Consider the following 21,754-nt stretch of genomic DNA (forward strand, 5'->3'; position numbering starts at 1 on the left):
AAATACAAAAAATCAGCTGGGCGTGGTGGCAGGTCCCAGCTACTCGCGAGGATGAGGCAGGAGAATGGTGTGAACCTGGGAGGCGGAGCTTGCAGTGAGCTGAGATTGCGCCACTGCACTCCAGCCTTGGCAACAGAGCGAGACTCCATCCTAAAAAAAAAAAAAAAAATTGAAAAATTTTAGAAGCTTCCACAGGTCAATAGGCATCCCTAGATGAGACTATTTGGGGAGCCATCATTTTCAAATTTACATCTTTGATGCAGTGTTGTTCATTTGGAACATTCCACATTTGTAACTTATCTTTAGTAATATTTTGCCATTTCTGTTAGACTTTACTGCTTCTGGGGCCCAATACTTATGCATGTATAAGCTGGAAGGTACTCAGTTCTTCAGAAACTAAGGTTCCCATTTTTACCTCAAATATTGGCTTTGGCTCTCAGACCTCCTTGGTCAACCTAGCCAATGACTTTTCCCTACCTAAGTGTGCAAGAAAAATGAAACAAAGTGGGTAGAACACAGAAATTTCTGCTAATTTCCAAGAGCTAAAGTTTATACCCCCTGCAATATTTCCATTTACTACCAGTTTTTTTCTGACCTAGTCAGATATAAGAAGCCCCCTACTGGATACAAGACAGTTAATTGTCAGATCCAGTCTGATCCTAGATCCAGTCTGATCCTAGACCCAGTCCAGTTTCTGTTGTGACTTCCAAACCCAGTTTGGATCAGACATTTGCTCAAAGAAACTTAGGAGAGCTCAAAACACAAATATGTGGAGCTTCTGAATCTGGGAGAGAACTTACCATGATCCCCAGTTGCTGTGAGAGAGCAATGGACACAATAGGCCTAGTGGGTACCTCGCTTGGTCACTCAGCTCTCCTGGGGGTTGTTAGAACCTCTACTTTGGATCCCACTTCTGACACCATCTGTTAAAAGAAAAACCTTAGCCAAATTAAATTTAACAGCATTTAATTGAACAAAGAACAATTTGTGAGTTGGGCAGCCTCTTGAGCCAGGGTAGGCTCAGAGAGACTCCAGTGCAGCCACATAGTAGAAGATTTATAGACAGAAAAATGAAAGAGATGTACAGAAAATGGAATGAGGTAAGAAACAGCTGGATTGGTTACAACTTAGCATTCACCCCATTTGAACATGGTTTGATCAGCTGACCGCCTTTGGCCAAAACTCGATGATTGGCACAGGGGAAGGTTTCAGTCTGTTTACACTTCCATTTATGTTATAGTTCACTATGTACAGAAAAACCTTTAGGCTGAACTTAAAATATGTAAGGAGGCAGCTTTAGGCTAAACTTGATTTAACAGTTCAGAATGAAATTTGAAATTTCTGTAGGGATAAACCAGGTGACTCTTGGAGCTGCTTTTTCTGGTTTCTTGGAGGCTAGAACTCTCTTCAGGTTAATACCGTATGTGTTTCCCTCACCCGTGTGGCTGGTTTGGTTGTGATTCCTCCTCAGCTTCCTGGCACCTCACTGATTTTACTACCATTTAGAATCCAGAAAGCCTTCATCCTCCATCAAGGTCAGCAGGCAAATTTAAGCCTTTATCTTTGTTTCTTATTCTATTGGTATATAAAATCTATTTTTGGCCAGGTGCGGTGGCTCATGCCTGTAATCCCAGCACTTTGGGAGGCCGAGGCGAGTGGATCACCTGAGGTCAGGAGTTTGAGACCAGCCTGGCCAACATGGTGAAACCCTGTCTGTACTAAAAATACAAAAATTAGCTGGGTGTGGTGGCAGGTGCATGTAATCCCAGCTACTCAGGAGGCTGAGGCAAGAGAATTGCTTGAATCCAGGAGTCAGAGCAGTGGGTGGAAATTGTGCCACTGAACTCCATCCTGGGCAACAGAGTGAGACTCTGTCTTTAAAAAAAAAAAATCAAAAAAAACAAACAAAACAAAACTAATGTTAATTAACCATTTGTGGGGACCATGGAACTGAGTAGAAATGATTCTCCTTCAAGAAATCCTCCCCTGATAGTTTTTCCTCTTTTAACTATTAAAAGACAAACTTAAGACAATTTAAATTTAATGGCCTTTAATTGAGCAAAGAATACCTTAGGTGTTGGGCAGCCCTCACAACCACCAGAGGAGGTTCAGAGCGCTCTGCTCTTCAACATGAGCAGGAAACATTTATGGACAGACAATGCAAGTGAGGTACAGAAACAGCTTCATTCCTGACAGCTTAGCATTTACCTTACTTGAACATGGTCTGATCAGTTGGCTGCCTACGATTGGCTGAATGTCAGCTACCATGATTGGCCAGGCTGAGAAAGGCAAAAGGGAGGGAAAAAAAAAATCTTTACTTATCTTAGGTTCTCCAGCTGGGGCTCTATAAATTAGACTGGCCAAAGACTAATTAACAATAGGAAAAACAAGCAGAAATTTATTAACATATGCATTGCTCATGTACACATAGGAATATTCCATAAGGAGTGACTCAAAAGGGTAGTTGGACCTTGGGCTAACATAGCATTTTAGGTGAAATAAAAGAAAATGGGTTTTGGGCTTTTGTACACAGAAGGCAAGTTATGGGAAGGTGACCAGAAAAAGTGTGGTAAACAAGGGTTGCTTAGTAAAGTTTGTTATGGTGATTTAAGTTGAGGCCTTCTCCACTGAAAAGAGCTAAGGGTACTCCTCGTCCTGGTACAAGGGAGGGAGACTTTTTTTTATAAATGGAGATTTCTTTTTTTAAATGATGACCTGTTTTTAGAGCTTTTCCGGCTAATTCCCTATGTCCTTTAGCTCAAAATAATCCATATGCCAAAGAGTCCTGTTTGAGGCGTCATATTCTGGTACCCCGCAGTGGAAAAGACATATTCTTTTTTTTTTTTTTTTTTTTTTTTTGAGACGGAGTCTGGCTCTGTCGCCCAGGCTGGAGTGCAGTGGCGCAATCTCAGCTCACTGCAAGCTCCGCCTCCCGGGTTCACGCCATTCTCCTGCCTCAGCCTCCCGAGTAGCTGGGACTACAGGCGCCCGCCACTACGCCCGGTTAATTTTTTGTATTTTTAGTAGAGACGGGGTTTCACCATGTTAGCCAGGATGGTCTCGATCTCCTGACCTCGTGATCCGCCCGCCTCGGCCTCCCAAAGTGCTGGGATTACAGGCGTGAGCCACCGCGCCCGGCCGAAAAGACATATTCTTGAAGCTGTTTTCTTTGGGGAAATTGTCGTTGACAGGATCCATGGACAGTAAAATCTTTACTGGGTGCGAGGACCACATTCCCTGAAAGTTGTTAAATGGTGGACAACTGGGCAGCAGGATACAATACGTAGTACCTGGTTCTAAAGATTTGGTTTAGGTTCTAAAAGTCTGGTTTGAATACTCAGTTCTCTACCTTGAATACTGTATGATTTTGGGGAAATTTCTGTAAATTTGTTTTGAACTTAAGGTGCTTCAATTCTAAAATGGAAATAAAAATATATTCTTACAATCTCAGTGTATGTTGGTAAATTCTTCTGGACAAACAAACCCAAAACAAATAAATGCTCCTATATAAATTTATAAATAAATAAGTACACATACATATATTTTTAGATATTTTTAGTGATTGAGTACTACCCAGTTTGAGGACTATTGCATTTGCTTTATGATAATTTAAAATTTTCCTTAACTTTTATATTTTGGATTAATGAGTGATGCTTCTTTATGGAAAAAATTGCTTTCTGAATCCTTTTTCTTTCCAACACATGTTTTAATCATAATGTTCTTGCTCTATATGTATAAAATACAGATAAATACTCTTTTCTCATTTAGAAAGAACTAGAAAGTGAAGCACATGCAGTCTATTAAATGCAGAGTATTTTTCTGTGTTTGGAAGGAGATTCTTCTTGGCAGACTTCAAATAAAAAACATTTTCCTATTTGCTTGTTGAGGGAAGCTTAGAAAATTTCTCAATTAAATTAGAATATAATTAGGGGCTTGAATATTTTGAGAGTTGGGGTAGGAACATTAATTGCTTGAAAGTGTTGGGGATTTTTTTTCTTAGACACTTTGAGTCATTTCTTTGCTCTATTAGTGTTTATAAATGCAGAGAACTTATTTATTTCAGATCTGAAATTAGAGGGTTTTGTTGTTATTTAAATAATTACACTTTACTCAGATATAATCTAATAAAATAGAATATAAAGTAGTATATAAAATATAAAAATAGAATATAAAGTGTCCCCAGGGTAATATTTTGTCTAATGGTGTAATTTAGCTGAGATGTAAATTGTTTTAACTGTACTGGCTTTGTGTGTCATCAGTATGCTAATTTTTCACAATACATAATATTTTAGTGCTTTGCCATTATAATTTCCCTAAAATTACTTAGAGTCGGAGTAGTGGATGAGAACAAATTAATATTTTTTAGTGTACACGAATACAAAGTAATCCTTTTTTTTTTTTTCCTTAGGAACCTTGGGTAATGTGGAACATGGGAACCAATGTCAGATGAAATTGATGTATGAACATAATCTTCAGAGAACAGCCTGCAATATGACCTATGGATCATTTGGTGGTGTAAAAGGTAATTTGCTTTTAATCATGAGTATGCTATTTCAAGTGACAGATATAGAATATTTGGTCATATAAAACAGAGGATTAAGTGGTTTGACTCTCAGAAAGAGTTAAAATAGACATTTTATTGAAACCTTTGTATCCAAATGCCCAAGCAAGTCTATGGCCATACCACCCTGAATGTGCCTGATATATTGTCTGATCTTGGAAGCTAATCAGGATCAGGCCTGGTTAGTACTTGGATAGGAGACCAAATACCCAATCAAAATAATAAAAAAAAACCTTTAAACATTGGAAGTCTTTGATTTTTATATAACCAGCACATTTTTATATGGTCTATAGAAACATTTCTAAAACTGCCTTTTCTACAGATTTTGTCTTTTATATATAAGCTGACTGAAACTGAGCTCTTTTTGTGTGTGATGGAACTGTGGTACCTGACTGTCTCTCTCAGTGGAAAAAATGGTTGACCTCATTGACAGGAAGTCACTGCTCTACCTGCTACAGGCAGGATAAAGCTGCAAACACCTCTCTCCACTCTACCCATATCTGGGGCTGCTGCACAGGGTTGTGTGGGTCGTTTCTGCACAGGGCAGCTGGAAGAGCGGGGGATGTGGGGCTGAAATACAGACTTTATCCTGCTCATCGAGCCATGCTTTCTGGCTTGGAGTAAATCTACCCAGAGGAAGGGGTGCTTTTTCTATGTTTCACAAAGGCATCACCTTTATCTAGCACTGGCTCAGTGAGACTGGGTTCCTCCCACCTTGGCAGAGGGGTGTCTTTTTCTAATTAGCACAAAGGCCACCTTCATTGTGTCCACTCAGTCCCAGAGCTTCCAGATTCACCAAGGCTTGGTGCTTGCTTGTGTACACTCTTGCTGTTGGCATGGGAGGGCTCTTATTTCCAAACCAACTTCTCTCCCTGCACCGTGACAGGGTAGTAGAGGAGCTGGTGGTGCTGGATTGAGGATAGGAAGCCAGGTGGTGACACTTACCTGTGTGATTGTGTGACTCTGTGTGCATATGTATCTATGTTCCTGTGCCACCTGCAGAGCATGTAACTAGGGATTTTATAATATCTTAGCTCTTCCTGGACTCATGTTTTATGAGTTCATTGTTTAACTGTTGCATTGTATTTTTCCTTAGCAACATGAGAAAATGACTTCATTTTGGAAGTATTATTCGTGTGAACTCAGTTTTTTTGTATTAATACGTACAGATAAAGACAAGGAATAATTGAATTTGGGTATACCAAGCAGCATCAGGGATATTTTTGGTGGTGATGTGCAAATAAATATTTTGCATAACTGAAGTGATGTGAAACAAAACACTTGGTTAGGTTGGAGGACTGCTTGAATAACAGGAATGTTTGGATTACTTGAACGATAAGGAGGTATCTAGAGTTAGATGAAGAGAGAAATTTAGATGAGGGGAGAGTCTGTCAGTGAAGTGCTTCCTCAGCTTTTAGAACTGATTTTTACTGTTCTTTGAAAAAATGTCTGACCTGATTAGGGAACCTAGGCCTCCCTTGTTTAATTAGCTATTTTCAATTCACTTTTCCCTACCGAATCTCCAAAAAGCAAATTACTAAATTCCATACATCATAAAAAAATTATAACATGAGAAAAAAAGTGCTTTGGCCAAATAAAAGTGTTTTTTGATAGCATAACAGTGGTTCTTTAGATCACATCAAATGTTATATAGCAGGGATCCCCGATCCCCAAGCTACAGACGTGTAGTGGTCCATGACCTGTTAGGAACCGGGTTTCACAGCAGGAGGTGAGCGGCAGGTGAGTGAGCAAAGCTTCATCTGTGTTTACAGCCACTCCCCATCGCTTGCATTAGCCTGAGCTGCGCCTTCTGTCAGATCTGGCTGCATGAGATTCTCATAGGAGCACAAACTCTATTGTGAACTGTGCATGCGAGGGATCTAGGTTGTGTGCTCTTATGCAAATCTAATGCCTGATTATCTGTCATTGCCTCCCATCATGCCAAGATGGGACCATCTAGTTGCAGGAAAACAAGCTCAGGGCTTCTACTGATCCTACACTGTGTCGAGTTGTGTAATTATTTCATTATATATTACAATGTAATAATAATAGAAATAAAGTGCACAGTAAATGTAATGTGCTGAGTCATCCCGAAATCGTCCCCCTTCCTGGTCTGTGGAAAAATTGTCTTCCACAAAACTGGTCCTTGATGCCAAAAAGGTTGGGGACCACTATTATATAGATTGCAGTGTACTTTTTATTTTATTATCAGATCAAGTTAACCCTGTTGGATACAGTGAGTTCTCAATTTCTCTTCAAAGAATCAGTATGTCAGTATGTTCAGTTCTTTGTCCTCCATTTTAAAGTTTAACTTCCTTGTAGTTTCAGTAAATAGCCTTTTCCACCAGTTTTAATCAGTAGTTCACATCTGTTCCCCTGGTCACCTGCTCTGTCCTGACTTATCCTGGTTGCCTGCTTTGACCTCAGTCAGCCCTGGTCACCTGCTCTGACCTAAGTCACCTTTAGTTACCTGTTCCATAACCGTCTTTCCTGCCAAACTGCTCACCCCGCTGCTCTGGCTCATACCCCTGTTCTCTTTAAAATAGCCAATCAGAATTAGCTTAGACTGTGTGGTCCAACCCTAGCCAATAGGGAAACAACACAGCAGTAGGGGCTACCTGTGTCAGGAATAAGAATCCCTTCCCCTCCCTTGTTCAGGTGTACTCTCGCCATTGCTCTGTCTGCGAGTTGCACCCTTCTATAGATGTAAAATTGCCTTGCTGAGAATTTTTTTTTTTTTTTTTGAGATGGAGTCTCGCTCTGTCATCAGGCTGGAGTGCAGTGGTGTGATCTCGGCTCACTGCAACCTCCGACTCCCTGGTTCAACAATTCTACCTCAGCCTCCCAAGTAGCTGGGATTACAGGCACATGCCACCATGCCCAGCTAATTTTTGTATTTTTAGTAGAGATGGGGTTTCACCAGGTTGGCCAGGATGGTCTCTATCTCCTGACCTCGTGACCCACCTGCCTCAGCCTCCCAAAGTGCTAGGATTACAGGCATGAGCCACTGCACCTGGCCGAGAAAATTCTTTGAGCGCTGGTTCTTCTTTTTGGCACCGAGGGACAAGCATTTGTTTGTAACAATCTGGTGGCCCGTATGGGAGCCCATTCTCTCCTGGAGAACAGGTCTCCAGTTGCCTCTTGTAGGGAGAAATGTCCCACTGCCTTGTGGCAGTAGCCTCAGGGTGAGAGACTGGGGATCCACCTGGTGTGACAAATAAACCCAGGCTAGCAACCTGGGGAAAAGGATCCTCACATACCGTGGCGACCAGGTAACTCTGTGCACAGAGCGAGGTAAGAAACGTCATAAAGGCGACAAAGTATTTCCTTGGTGGTTGGGATATTCAGGGGGCTGAATGTGCATGTGAATGATCACAAGCACTCCTACTTGAGGTGCCGCTTGTGTGAATGGTACAAAGTACTACTGCTGTGCTGAGTGAGTGGGTCCTATCTGCGATTCCGTGGTCACCTCATATGGCTTAGGGCGGATCCTGCCATAGGATTTGTACCAGCATGCCGATGCCAAGAGGGACTTAGATCTCCTCCAGGGGAGCTGCCAGAGTGGATGAAGTGCAAGAAGGGTGCAAGGAGCCTCCTGCAGGTGGAACTAAAGGATAGGCGGGACACTTCTAATATGAGAAATTGAACCTAACAGCCCTAGCAAACCTCTAGAGAATAATAGGTGAGACATTTCTATATACTTCTTTGTACCTGGAAATCCCAAAGTGCTGGGATTACAGGTGTGAGGCACCATGCCCAGCCAAATCTTTTATTATTTTTAATATAACTTGGAAATGCTGTTCGAGACAGAAAGCCAATTTTCACCTTTGCATTAGTACACTATTGATGACAACCAATTCTTAATAAAACCTTATAGACAAATCTATCCAATTTTAGTTTGATCAGAAGATAAGATTCTTATAAACCTTGCATATAACCCTTTACACCTTTTTTTGTTGTAGTTGTTAAAAAGCAGATCAGTGCTCTAAGAAAAGCCTGTTGTGCTTTTATTCCAATATTCAATTTATGGAAAAACGGAATAATACACCTTTAACTTTAGCCAATATGTTCACACACAGAATTTCTTTTACAAGATTAATTTTTCACCAACCTTCCACATCTTGTTCAAACCTTCGGCTTTTTCCCATCTAACTTAAAACAATCCTTGGCCAGGCGTGGTGGCTCACGCCTGTAATCCCAGCACTTTGGGAGGCCGAGGCAGGCAGATCACGAGGTCAGGAGATCGAGACCATCCTGGCTAACACGGTGAAACCCCGTCTCTACTAAAAATACAAAAACAAAATTAGCTGGGCATGGTGGTGGGCGCCGGTAATCTCAGCTACCCGGGAGGGTGAGGCGGCAGAATGGCGTGAACCCAGGAGGCGGAGCTTGCAGTGAGCCGAGATCGCACCACTGCACTCCAGCCTGGGTGACAGAGCGAGACTCCGTCTCAAACAAAACAAAACAAAACAAAACAAAACAAAAAACTATCCTTTAACCCTCTAAACTAGGCAAAAAGAAAAAAATCCACATTCCCATGCCTTCTTATAATCTTTTTTCAAAAGCACATTTCATTTTCCTGACACACCTTGCATATAAAACTCTTTCTCTAGTAGTCTCAATTATATGTTACACTGTTAACTCTTAGAAACTTACTTTTGGTGAAAAATCTGGTAAGTACATGATTTTAATTATGTACTAGGTATGGAGCCTAGGGCACCAGACAGAAGTGCAGATAAGGTGTGACTCTCATGTATAGTTAGGGGATGTGGCTAACTCCACATGTCCCCAGGCCTTACTTAAAATCTAATGGCTCCACAGCAGTTAAGTTGAACAATTTTCAAGAGTCAAAGAAGCAGTTTATGACCTTAAAGCATTTATCAAACCTAATATCTGACCTGCCTAATTTAGACCAAGTGTCTTTATTTTACTAATAATCTTTAAAGCTGTGTTTTTATTTCCCAAAGAGTACTTAAGTCACGTGAACTAAAAGGCATTATAGTCTTAATTTTTTGACAATATTTAAGTGCCTATTATTTTTAAACCAATTAATCAGAACTTTTATATATATATAAACATCACACACACAACACATATAAATACACAGACAAGAGAAGATCCAATAGTTGTAAGATTTTTCATTTGCCAGTTTCTAAGTTTCCCTTTAAAGCATTCAGTTTCTAGCCTTAATAAACAGGTATAGGTGGAAGGCGAAACAGATCCCCCAAAATTAAGGGTTCCATTTTTATACCAGATCCTGGATCCCAAAAAAGGAATGGGTATCAGCCCATTTCCCATGGGAGTCTTATCTCTCAGTAGGGGATGGGGACATTTCCATACCTTCTAGGTGGCCAAGAGCATGCTTCTCTGATCCAAACATGGAAAGAGCTGAGTGTCCCCCCATAACTTCCATTAGCTAGCCCCAAAAGTGTATTTCCTACCTAGTTATTATGCATGAAATCTCTCGCATAATATGAAGTAATTTCTAATACCCCCAAAAGTAAAAAATGTGAGAGGGATCTATCTATTTTCAATTCTTAGGGTTCCACGAGGGAAACAGAAGTCTTTTTTTTCCCCCCAAAATGGGGTCTGCAGCACCTCCTCTGTTTTTCCCAAGGTGTCCCAAGCTGTTAAATATTATCTTAGGTCCTCTCGTGTGCATCAAGAATGTCAAGAAGACAAAATGGAGAAAATTCAGTTGACTGAGAAGAAAAAACCCCTTTTCCAGAAAAACACAATCCAGGAAGAGGAAAAAAAAACATAAAGGCCTTTAAAATGTACGTATAACTTGGATATCTGCTTTTAAGTAAGCTGACTTTTAACCATAGTGTTCCTTAAAAAAAATTCCTTATAAACCTCTTATTACCCTACTTTAACCAGGCCAAACAGACAATATTTCTGGCTTTTAAACGTTACCAAAAGTAACCTCACAGGTGAAACCAATAAGCCTTAGTTACTAAGCTACAGCACTGGACAGTTTCCATTGCCCTTCCCAGAAAGAGCCCAGAGCAGTCAATTTTGAGCTTGCAAAAGCTTTTAACTGCTTGAGATAATTTTTAGAGCTCTGACATAAACTCCAAAATTCCTGTCCTCCAGATGGCTGAGAACAAGAGAAAGTACTGCCACGTACTTAAAAGGTCAAGCTCCCAAGGACATACAAGAGGGGAACCTCATTCAGTATTTTTTGTTTGTTTGCTTCAGGAACCTGCAGCAAAGTTTGTAGCTGACTAGTTTGCTGGGCTAGCTTGAACAGCAGGCTTGTTCTAAGCCCATGTGTCCTAAGCCCATGTTCAATCTTAAGGTACTCCTCTTTATGACAGAATATAGTAAAAAACATTTATAGCAGAAAGTTCCCCAGAGTCGCTATAGCTTAAGACCAGCCTCACAAATCCTTTTTCTCATTAATTAAAATATTGCAAGAGGTAGTGATTTTTACCACACCTATAAGCAGTTTGCACAGAGAGAGAGAGAGAGAGAGAGAAGAAAGGGAAGGGAAGGGAGAAAAGCATTGCCTGCAGTGGGGTGGGAAGACGAGGAGCTTAGGGGAAGCTAGAGAAAGACCCACCCATTGCAGTGACACTAAACGAAGTTCAGGTGGTTGCTTGTCATCTGCTAAGGGATCTTTTCCAGCAGTCCCATCAGCTTTCAAGTTTCCCCTTTTGGGGAGAAAAGAAGCTCCCCATGTCCGGTGATTCTGTACATGCCTAATCCCCCCACGGCCATCAACAAAGAGCGCAAGGCAGATTAATCCAAAGAAAATAGCGGTTAACATCCCATAATGCCAAATTCATTTTTAACCAAAAGGGATTTTACTGAGAGGGGCCTCTAACCGCCTAAATCTTAAGAAGAACTCTAACCTTCCTAAGTTGGGTCTCGAACCCAAATTTGTCGAGAATCCTTACTTTTTATTAAGAGGGACGTTTAACCCATTCTGTCTTAGGAGAGACTTTAAATCTTCTAAGTTGGGCCTCTAATCCACCACTTAACCATAGTCAGCCAATGGGTTCTGCATTCTGTTTCCTTTGGGTCAGGAGTCTCCTTCGTATCGTTCTTTCATGGTTCACCAGGAAAATGTTACTGGAAAGGGGTCCTGATCCAGACCCCCAGACAGGGTTCTTGGATCTCAAACAAGAAAGAATTCAGGGCAAGTTCATAGAGTAAAGTGACAGCAAGTTTATTAACAAAGTAAAGGAATAAAAGAATGGCTACTCCATTGGCAGAGCAGCCCTGAGGGCTGCTGATTGGCTATTTTATGATTATTTATTGATTAAATGCTAAATAAGGGATGGATTATTTATGAGTTTTCCAGGAAAAGGGTGGGCAATTTCCCCAGAACTGAGGTTTCCTCCCGTCTTTAGACCATACAATGTAACTCCCTGATGTTGCCATGGCATTTGTAAATTGACATGGCACTAGTGGGAGTGTCTTTTAGCATGCTAATGCATTATAATTAGCGATAATGAGTAGTGAGGACAACCAGAGGTCACTTTGGTCGCCATCTTGGTTTTGGTGGGTTTTGGCTGGCTTCTTTACCACATACTGTTTTATCAGTAAGGTCTTTGTGACTGTACCTTGTGCCAACCTCCTGTCTTATCCTGTGACTTGGAATGTCTAACCTTCTGGGAATGCAGCCCAGTAGGTCTCAGCCTCATTTTACCCAGTCCCTATTCATGATGGAGTCACTCTGGTTCCGATGCTTCTGACAAAGCTATGAATGAACATCTTTTTACATAAATCTTTATCTACATTTCTGATTATTTCCTTAGGATAGAGTGGAGAGGTTGAGTTATTAAGTCAGACACTTGTAAAATATTTTTTTCCAATATGAAAGTAGCTTTATTCCTTACTGTATAAATTGCAAAAAGTTCAGAACTTAGGTAGAAGAAAGTAAGACTCCAAGACTTGTACATTTCATAAGAAAGCCCACTTTCTAAGCCTGATGTCTTTAATGTATATTTAGTGTGCACCTTTCCAGTAGTGAGTGGGTGATTCTTTTAATTGGAAAGCTTCCCTGGAGTTGATGTTATTTAAAAAAGAAACCTAAAAATCCTTGTTTTCTACTTTCCTCTATTTCATATGACATCTTATGGAATTATTGTTTGGTATTCATGTCATGTCTCAATAAAGGAATTAAACAAAACTAAAGCCCAACACAGTTTTAAGCAAATGTGTTATTTAAATTATGGAAAGGCAGTGGGAGAAGAGGTGTGCAGTATTTTGTGTGTGCGTCAAAATGAACTAACACTAGATGGCAGTCCTCTATAACTTTTGGCCTTAGTTGCTGCTGCCTTAGAATAAGGTATGGCAAGAAATCACTAATGGAGGAATGTTGATCCCATAATAATGCTTTGTCTTTTATTAAAAATAAATGTAACTTCTTCGAGTTGCACAACAGGGTGGGTTTTTAAAAGACAGTTAATTATAACAGATAACAGAATATAATATAAAAGCGCTTTCTAGCTGTGCTTCTCAAACTTTTAACTTTTTTAAAACTTTTAAGTTGCATTTGAATTATAAGGGGATCGTGATTAAAATGCGGATTCTAGAAGACTCTTGTAAGTCTGAAATTGGGCCTTAAATTCTGAATTTCTGACAATATTCCAGGTAATGCTAAGCTGCAGTGATCTAGAGGTGTGCTATAGCCCTATGTCTGCAAAATGCTTATTTTGTATCAGGCAGTGTTCTAAGAGCTTTACAGGTTGAAAAAGTAACTGTGAGTGGTGGAGAGAGGATTTCTACCCAGCCTGTCTGCATCTAGAGGCTTCTGGTATTAGTCACACTAAACTGCCTCCTTGATTGGGCTGTGAGTGAATTTACCTCCTCCCCCATTCAGAAAAAACTTTCCTATCAGAATGGAGTGTAGTTTGGTTTGGCTAAAGTTAAGTGCATATCTTTGATTCTTCATAGATTATGGGAAATATGTTAAGTAACTTCTGGGTCGTATGTTTGCTTTTTCAGTTTTATTTTTCTGGTTGGTGCTTTGGTTTGTAAGAAAAGTCCAAAAAAATTTAAATTCCTCCAAAAATTATAGTATTAATTGGTTTTTATTGGGCTTTTATTTATTTATTTTTGCAGAAGGGAAGTGTGTTTGAAGTTAAAAATGTTTGTTGTTTTTCAAAATTTAAATCCAAGCTGCTTTTTTGAAGGAATATGTGATTTTGGGTTCTAAAAAAATATTAGTTTATCTTTGTTTTTTATGCTCTTGACAAATCAATGCTTGCAAAATTTAGTGAGTAGCCTAAGCATAGACAAACAAGTTACGGTTTGGACATATACTAAATCAATTTTGAAAAGGTAAATTTTAAGAGATTTAAGATATGTTAGTAATATTGGTGGAATTTGTTTGTTTTGGTAATTTGAACTCTACTTGTTTTTGAAAAAAGAACAAAATGATATTTTTGCCAGATTTTCACTTGCTTTTGTTTCTTTGTGTTACTAAAATTTCCAATGGTTGTTAACATGGTATTTTACCTAGTTAAGACAAACTTGCCATTTCAAAATAATATTTGGAAAAAGACAGCATTAATATTGATTCACAGAAAGCCAGTGGTGAAGAAAATAATATTGTTTTAAGGTCAACAGCTGCATATACTTAACGTAGTAAAATAAGATACTTCTTGTAGTCTATGTAGTATCAAGATATTTGAGCTAGAATTTCCTTCACTGATAGTCTGATTTAGAGTCCCTGTAGTAACTGACCCAAAGTCCTCAGTTACCCCAAATTTGCCTTGTTGGCTGTGAAAAGATGATGAACCTTATAATATATAGGAATCTTTCAAGTGTGTAACAGGGACACTGGGAAGGAATTGTTGGTTTGTTGTAGGTGCTTGGGCACTTTCAGGGACTGAAGCAAGTCTGGTGTGTTGTTCCTCCCTTACATCATCTCTCTTTGTCCCTCCATCTGTCCATCCCCCCATCCATTCGATGCATATTTACTAAGAATTCTGAGTGCCCAGGCACTGTGTTAGTTTTCTTGGAATAGACAGATAAAGAAAAGACAGTTTATAGGCTGGCCATGGTGGCTCATGCCTGTAATCCCAGCACTTTGGGAGGCTGAGGTGGGCGGAGACTTGAGGTCAGGAGTTCGAGACCAGCCTGGCCAACGTGGTAAAACCCCATCTCTACTAAAAATACAAAAAAATTAGCTGGGCGCGGTGGTGGGTGCCTGTAATCCCAGCTACTTGGGAGGCTGAGACAGGAGAAATCGCTTGAACCCAGGAGGCGGAGGTTGCGGTGAGCCGAGATTGCATCATTGCGCTCCAGCCTGGGCGACAGAGCGAGACTCCGTCTCAAAAAAAGAAAAAAGAAAAAAGAGTTTATGTTCTCAAGTAGCTCACAATCTAGGAGTAATAAAGTTGAAGGGTTAACTATAAAATAATGAGGTAAATCATGATAGATATGAATATGTACAAAACGATGCCCTGGGATTAGAGCAGCTCCCTGTAGTTGAGTGAATGTGTGTGTGTGTGTGTGTGTGTGTGTGTGTGTGTGTGGCGGGTGGGGGGTGGGGTAGGGTGGGGGGAGGGGCGGGGGCAAGGGGAGTAAATGAGAGTGGGGAGTGTGCTGTTACCTTTTTTATTCCAGCCCTTCATTTTTATCCTCTTTAATCCAGAGATTAGTAATTCCCAGTTTCAATTTTATGGTCTTCAGTATGGTCTTTAGCCTTTGTTGCCCAAAGGTTGAACCATTCAAATTCCTTCTGGGATAGTTTGTTCCTCTCAAGAAGATTACTTTTCAGACTTTATAGTGCTTTAAAAACCTTGCCATTTTTAGGCTACTAAATTGACTTTTTAACATAAATAGCATAAAGCCCTCAGTAAGGGACAATTATTTTCTTTAGCTACCAGCTGATCTTTAATGGAGAAGGATATAGTGCTCTTCAAGAGTACTATGACTATGTTTGTTGAGAATGACAAATTTAAGGGTAGGGATAAGAAGAGGAACTAGCACAGAGATTAAGGAATATAAATTTAGAGACAGAAGAGCATGGTGTCATGGAAGGAGAGGGAAGGGAGGGATTCCAAGAGGCACTGAAGGACTTGAGAGTTCAGAGGTTAAGCAGCTGGAGTATTGGAAAGAAAATGTTGGATTTGGTCATTTGCAAGTCATTGGTGATTTTAGGGAGAATAATTTTAACAGAAGGGTAGGAACATTGGTCATGTTGCACTGGAATGAGGAATTCATAGAGAAGAAATGGAAATCCCAAAGGAAAGGTGCTTTGTAAAGGGGTTTGGGCATGAAGGTAGGTGCAATTAAAGCCATAGCCAGAGGGGAACATGCTTTATAAGGGGGGGAGAAGTCTTTGAGAACACATGGTGAAATCTTAATCTGATGAGCCAAATGCCTTTCATAGATAGTATTTTGCTGAAAAAATTTGACCTGAATACATTTTTACTTTTATTTTATTTTATTTTTTTGTTTTAGAGACAGGGTCTAGCATTGTCACCCAGGCTGGAGTGCGGTGGTACGATCTCAGCTTACTGCAACCTCTGCCTCCCGAGTTCAAGCAGTCCTCCTGCCTCAGCCTCCTGAGTAGCTGGGACTACAGATGTGCGCTACCATGCCAGGCTGTTTGTTTTTTTTTGTAGTGACGGGGTTTTGCCATATTGCCCAGGCTGGTCTCAAACTCCTGGGCTCAAGTGATCTGCCTGCCTCAGCCTCTCAGAGTGCTAGGATTACAGGCATGAGCCATTGTGCCTGGCCCCATTTTTATTTTTAAAATTATGTTGTTTTGATTATGATGTGCCTATAATTTAAAACATTGTTTCTCATCGTGTAATTTGTGCCTTATAGCCCTGTTGAATTATTGCCTTCTTTTCATAATAAATATGTGGTTTATGGGGAAAAAGCCTACTTAATACTTCATGAGATTAAAAGTCAGACCCTTTGGAAAAAAAAGAAAAGGAAAAGAAATACTTTATTAGAAATTATCACCATTACACCACCATCTGGTTCTTTCTTCAATTTTTTTTTTAATTAAAAAAAAAATAGATGCTGGGTGTGGTGGCTCACGCCTGTAATCCCAGCACTTTGGGAGGCTGAGGGGGGCGGATCATGAGGTCAGGAGATCAAGACCATCCTGGCCAACATGGTGAAACCCCGCCTCTACTAAAAATACAAAAATTAGCTGGGCGTGGTGGCATGTGCCTGTAGTCCCAGCTACTCAGGAAGCTGAGGCAGGAGAATCACTTGAACCCAGGAGGCAGAGGCTGCAGTGAGCCGAGATCGAGCCACTGCACTCCACTGCACTCCAGAGTGAGACTCTGTCTTAAAAAAAAAAAAAAAAGTAGATACAAGGTCTGGCTATGTTGCCCAGGCTGGTCTTGAAGTCTTGGGCCCAGCCAGTATGCCTGCCTAGGCCTCCCAAAGTGCTGGGATTACAGGTGTGAGCCACCGTGACTGGCTCTTTCTTCAATTTTTATCTTTATCAACATCTTAAACTTATTTGCTTTCCTTTAAAAAATTTCTTTTCTTGATTATAGAGCTTTGTTTTACATGGGGATTTTTTTTTTTTTTTTTTTTTTGAGACTGAGTCTCGCTCTGTCGCCCAGGCTGGAGTGCAGTGGCGCAATCTCGGCTCACTGCAAGCTCTGCCTTCTGGGTTCACGCCATTCTCCTGCCTCAGCCTCCTGAGCAGCTGGGTCCACAGGCACCCGCCACCACACTCGGCTAACTTTTTGTATTTTTGGTAGAGGATACATGGGGATATTTATATTTTGAGCTTACCTGTTAACACACAACTCAAGAGTTAAATGTTACCGTCAAAAATCCAAACCTCCCATTTCCTGCAGAGGCCATAATTCTGCTTTTTCATGTGGATTTAGATGTACTTTTGTTTTCTTTCCAACCTTGTCTTTGGTAAAACTGAAGACTCCCTTGGTTGCAACTGACAGTTGGCTTAAGCAAGAATAGGAAGTTGACTGGCTAACGTCACTTGAGCCTTCTCTGTGATCAGATCTGGTTTCTCTCTTTTCATCTCTTGCTTCCATTTCCTGGGATAGGCTATTTCCTTCTGGTTACCTGATGGCTATAGCAGCTTTAAATCTTTACTTGTCACATTCTAGTCCATGTAAAAGAGGTTCTTTTTTTCTCGTAGAAGGCTCAACAAAAGTCTGTTTCCAACTCACAGGCTCTGGTTGGGCCATCTCTGAACCAATCACTGCCACCAAAGGAATGTGATTAAACTTGAGCCTGAGCCACAGGTGTGGGAAGTCCTCTTACCACTAAGAGTAAGAGTGGAGAGGGGAGAGGGGTGGATTTCCAGAGGAATATCAGTGAATAATTAACTGTGGTGAATCTGAGGACTTTGGAGTTGATCAAGAAAAAAGACATGGCTATCAGATGGCAGTAGAACACAATAAGCTTTATTCGTGTGGTGCTTTGGCAGGATTGCATGCAAGAGGAGGTCCCTTACAGCAAGAGACCTTCCAGAGAGAGTGAGGTGGCCTCGACCCAGAAGGGGCAGAGGTCAGGGGAGCTTTCTGGGTAGAGAGGACTTATAGTGGGGCTTAGGTGTCCAGGTTGCTGAGAAGCAGGACTGGGGAGGGCAGCAGCAACATACAGTCTTTTACACGCTCAGGGTTTGTTTTACCTATAGCTAGTGGATGTGGGGTGCAGTTTTTCAGGGTATGCAAAACAGGCTGAAAATATCCTTATTTGGGCTATGTTTAAAGCAATTGATATAAAAATTTAAATTTGGTATCCGTGAGCTTTGAGTTAATGGTCAGTCTGAATGAAGAAGTAAACAACATGGGGTCAATATGTAAAGGGGTCACTTTTAACCTGGTTCTGTAGCATTAATGAAAGAGAGTGAAATAGGTGCCGGGTGGCCAAAAAACTGTAAATATCCACCTTGCTTTTGGTTTCACTTTCTCTCCTAGGACCTCCCTGTGGTACTACTTTAGAACTGACAGGAGAGGCCAGCAGTGGTGATTTGAGAGTGTGCCCTCAGGTGTGTATATGAATTGGCGAAGGCAGGGCCTAAGCAGTTAAAGGATATGCTCTGTCCTGGGCTGAATGCAGCCTCATTCTGGTACAGTGTGTGGGGATAATTGCTTGAAATGTTTGTGTGTATTTTGAGGATTTGTTGTAATTGAATTTAATTGAGTGCTTTGCAAAACCATTTGTCATGATTTTAGGCTTGGTATACATAGATATTTAAATTCGGGGGCATGTCTCAAATTATTTACAGAAGAGATTGAAACTTGAAATAATGTAAGTCATGATTTTTACTTTATCTTTTCCTCACTTTCAGTATTCTTCACATGAGGATGTATATACTTTTGTTATAAAAGTAGTCTTGTTCACAGAGGCATATTTAAAACATATGTACCGGTAAAAAAAAAAAAAGTAAATGATTGAGCACCACCTCCCAAACGCAACCACTGAAAACATATATGTGGACAGTAGAATATAATCCAGAATGTTTCAACTTGAGCTAACCCAGAGTAATTTTAGAGTAATTTTACAGTTCCTGGAATTTAGTCGTCTTACCACCTAAAGGGCCCAACCAGTGAAAAGCATGTTTATCATGTCAAGTCTGGTGCTGTATAATGGAATGCAAGCAAGTTATGACAATAAATGTTAAATGGAAAAGCCTTTACTTTATATGCATATATCTTGAAGTCAGTTGAGTAATTTATTCAATATTGGTGTTTATTTTGTATTAAAACATATGAATTTACTAGAAGACAGAAAAAAATCTGCATGATTTGGGTCAAGCTGCAAATAGGAAAAGTGGCATATTATAAGATATTCCTAAATATTTAGTGATGATACATTTCACCTGCAATTCGTGCACTTGAAATCAAAACTTGTCTTTCCTTTAAGATGGCAAAAATATATAGAATAATATAAAAACTGTGCACATTTTATATTTGGGGAAAGACCTCTTGAACTGCACATAAGCTTCTGCTTATTCTTTCTAACTTGCTTTTCAGGTTACTTTTTCAGTCTATATACTTGGAATAATGCTCTTAAATGACTTTCGTTACATTAAACCTGAGATTTCCTGACATGTAGTAGTGTCCTAGTCCATTTGTGTTGCTATACCAAAACACCTGAGGCTGGGTAATTTATAAAGAACAGACATTTATTTCTCACAGGTCTGGAGGCTGGGAAGTCCAAAATCAAGGTGCCAGCAGGTTCAGTGTGCAGTTAGGGCCTGTTCCTCATAGATGGCACCACCTTGGTGTCCTCACATGGCAGAAGAACAGAGGAGCAGAAGAGCAAAGGTCCTAAGCTACTTCCCTCCATTTTTTCACAAGGCACTAATCCATTCGTGAGGGTGGAGCTCTCATTACTTAATCACTTCCCAAAAGGCCACACCTCTTAATACCACTACAATGGGAATTAATTTTCAACATAGGAATTTTGGATGACGTTCAGACCATAGCAAGTAGTCTCTTACAGTCATTTTAGATCTATCCCTTTTACATCCTATCCATATTATGTGGATTTGGGCTGCTGTGACCCAGTGGTCACATGACCCACTGGTTGTTGGAGATTTGGTAAATGATACCATAACCATTTTTCACTTGTTAACAAACTGCCGCTCAATTATAATGTGGTATCTCCTATATATATCTGTATATCTGTCTGTTAGGGTTTTATTTGGGTTCTTTTTTTTGTTGTTTGTTATTTAGCCTCCCATATCACTTTGTCACTGTGTGTTTGTTTTGTTTAATTCATATTCTTATTAAATTGCTCAGTAGTGTGAAATGTTTTTAGAGACCTTTGTTCTGATTCTTGGTTCTGTTTTTCTTCATCTGTCTTTTGCATATTGTCTTCCCCTCTCCCTCTCTCTGCCTTTTTTTTTTTTTTTTTTTTGTAGTATGTTTGTGGATTTGCCAGGCCAGCCTCTTTACCTTGCTTGAGCAATCAAGCTTAGCTTGGCCCACTCTGTTTGGGCCTGTTTGCTTTTTTATGGTGCTGGTGAATTTTTCTTGCCTTCTTTCCTACCCAATCAGAGAGGAGTTTGTTTTCCTTCCTGACGTACTGTTTTGACGGTTGGATATCACTCAGTGTGTCTGCTTATCACCTATCTAGGGGCAGTGGAGAAGACATGGGGAGGAAGAAGGGTTCGCTGTAGCAGCCTTACTATAGGATTTGGCTTCAACCCTCTCTTTTGTGATTTTGCTAAGTATCTTGAATTACTGTCACACTACCTGGTTGGTCTGTAACCTGTTATCTTGGAAGGCTGAGAGATATTCTTAGATTTTGGATCTTCTCTCTTACTATTCATCAGGTTTCCTTGAGTCAGTGCCATTTGTTGCTTCCCTTGTTTGTATTTCATTAGAAGCTGTTTCCATTCGCCACCCCCTACTTTTCTTCTGGTCCTCTGTGGGTGTGTGTGAGGCTTCACATGGCAATTCCTCCTCTCGCCTGTCTTCCACTTCTTCTACTCATCATAATTGCTGGAGATATTTATTTAGCTTGGCTGCTATTTTTTATGGTCTATGGCCTTTCCTGCTTTTTTCTTTTTGCAGAAAAAATACCAAAATGATAAAACCTGTATTTTTCTTTTCTGACCAGAAGGAATGTGGTAAAGGTAGAACTTATGGTATTATGGGCATTTCCATTTCTCTGGGCTCTCTACATCTCCCTTCCCCTTCCTGGATTTGTCTTCCTATAAGTTTGAGAGTTTTAATGAAATTTTCAGAATTTTGTTTATTCACAGCCTCACCCCTCCTTCTCCTTATGTGGAGTTTGGTCTTAGCAGCTTCACAAAATGCACCAAATCTAGCCCTGAAGATTCTTGGAAACATCTGCTTTATAGTCACCATATTTTAAAGATTGTGGTATGAAATTGTGTTCTTTCTTTGGTTTCATTGCCATTGGTGTATGTTTGCTGTTTTCTATAATTTACTTATTTATTTGTTTAATCCACGAAGTTACATTTTTTAAAGGGTCTTTAAAACTAATCCCAATGCTGGATTTGAAAAACCAATGTTCATCATAAAAATTCCTGTGGATTCAACAGTTCAGTTGTTTGAATAATTCTGGTAGACTTATTTAGTACAGATTAATTTCATTGTATTTGATGTGAATATCTTTTTTCCAGATTGTTATTGGCTTTTAAACTGTGTAAGTGTTTTAATGTGGTCAGATCATTCTTTTCTTGTACACTTTATTTCTTCTAAGCTTAGAAACTTCTCTTCCATGCAGAATTTTGATGTTTCTGTTTCCTGGAGT

At 40.1% G+C, this 21,754-nt stretch overlaps 1 protein-coding gene across 18 annotated transcripts in view; it reads left to right on the top strand.

The window, feature by feature from the left end:
• BBS9 (Bardet-Biedl syndrome 9) overlaps positions 1-21,754 on the top strand; it is a 580,067-nt gene that overhangs the window by 41,809 nt on the left and 516,504 nt on the right. For all 18 annotated transcript variants that reach the window (XR_010134445.1, XM_063708101.1, XM_055347536.2 and 15 more), the window contains exon 5: positions 4,409-4,522. Coding sequence is in view for 17 of the 18 variants with exons in the window: in XM_063708101.1 (XP_063564171.1) it covers positions 4,409-4,522 (114 nt within the window). In the remaining variant the exon portion in view is untranslated. The remainder of the gene's footprint in view (positions 1-4,408; positions 4,523-21,754) is intronic.

Source organism: Gorilla gorilla, chromosome 6 (assembly GCF_029281585.2).
Source record: "Gorilla gorilla gorilla isolate KB3781 chromosome 6, NHGRI_mGorGor1-v2.1_pri, whole genome shotgun sequence".
NCBI lineage: Eukaryota > Metazoa > Chordata > Mammalia > Primates > Hominidae > Gorilla > Gorilla gorilla.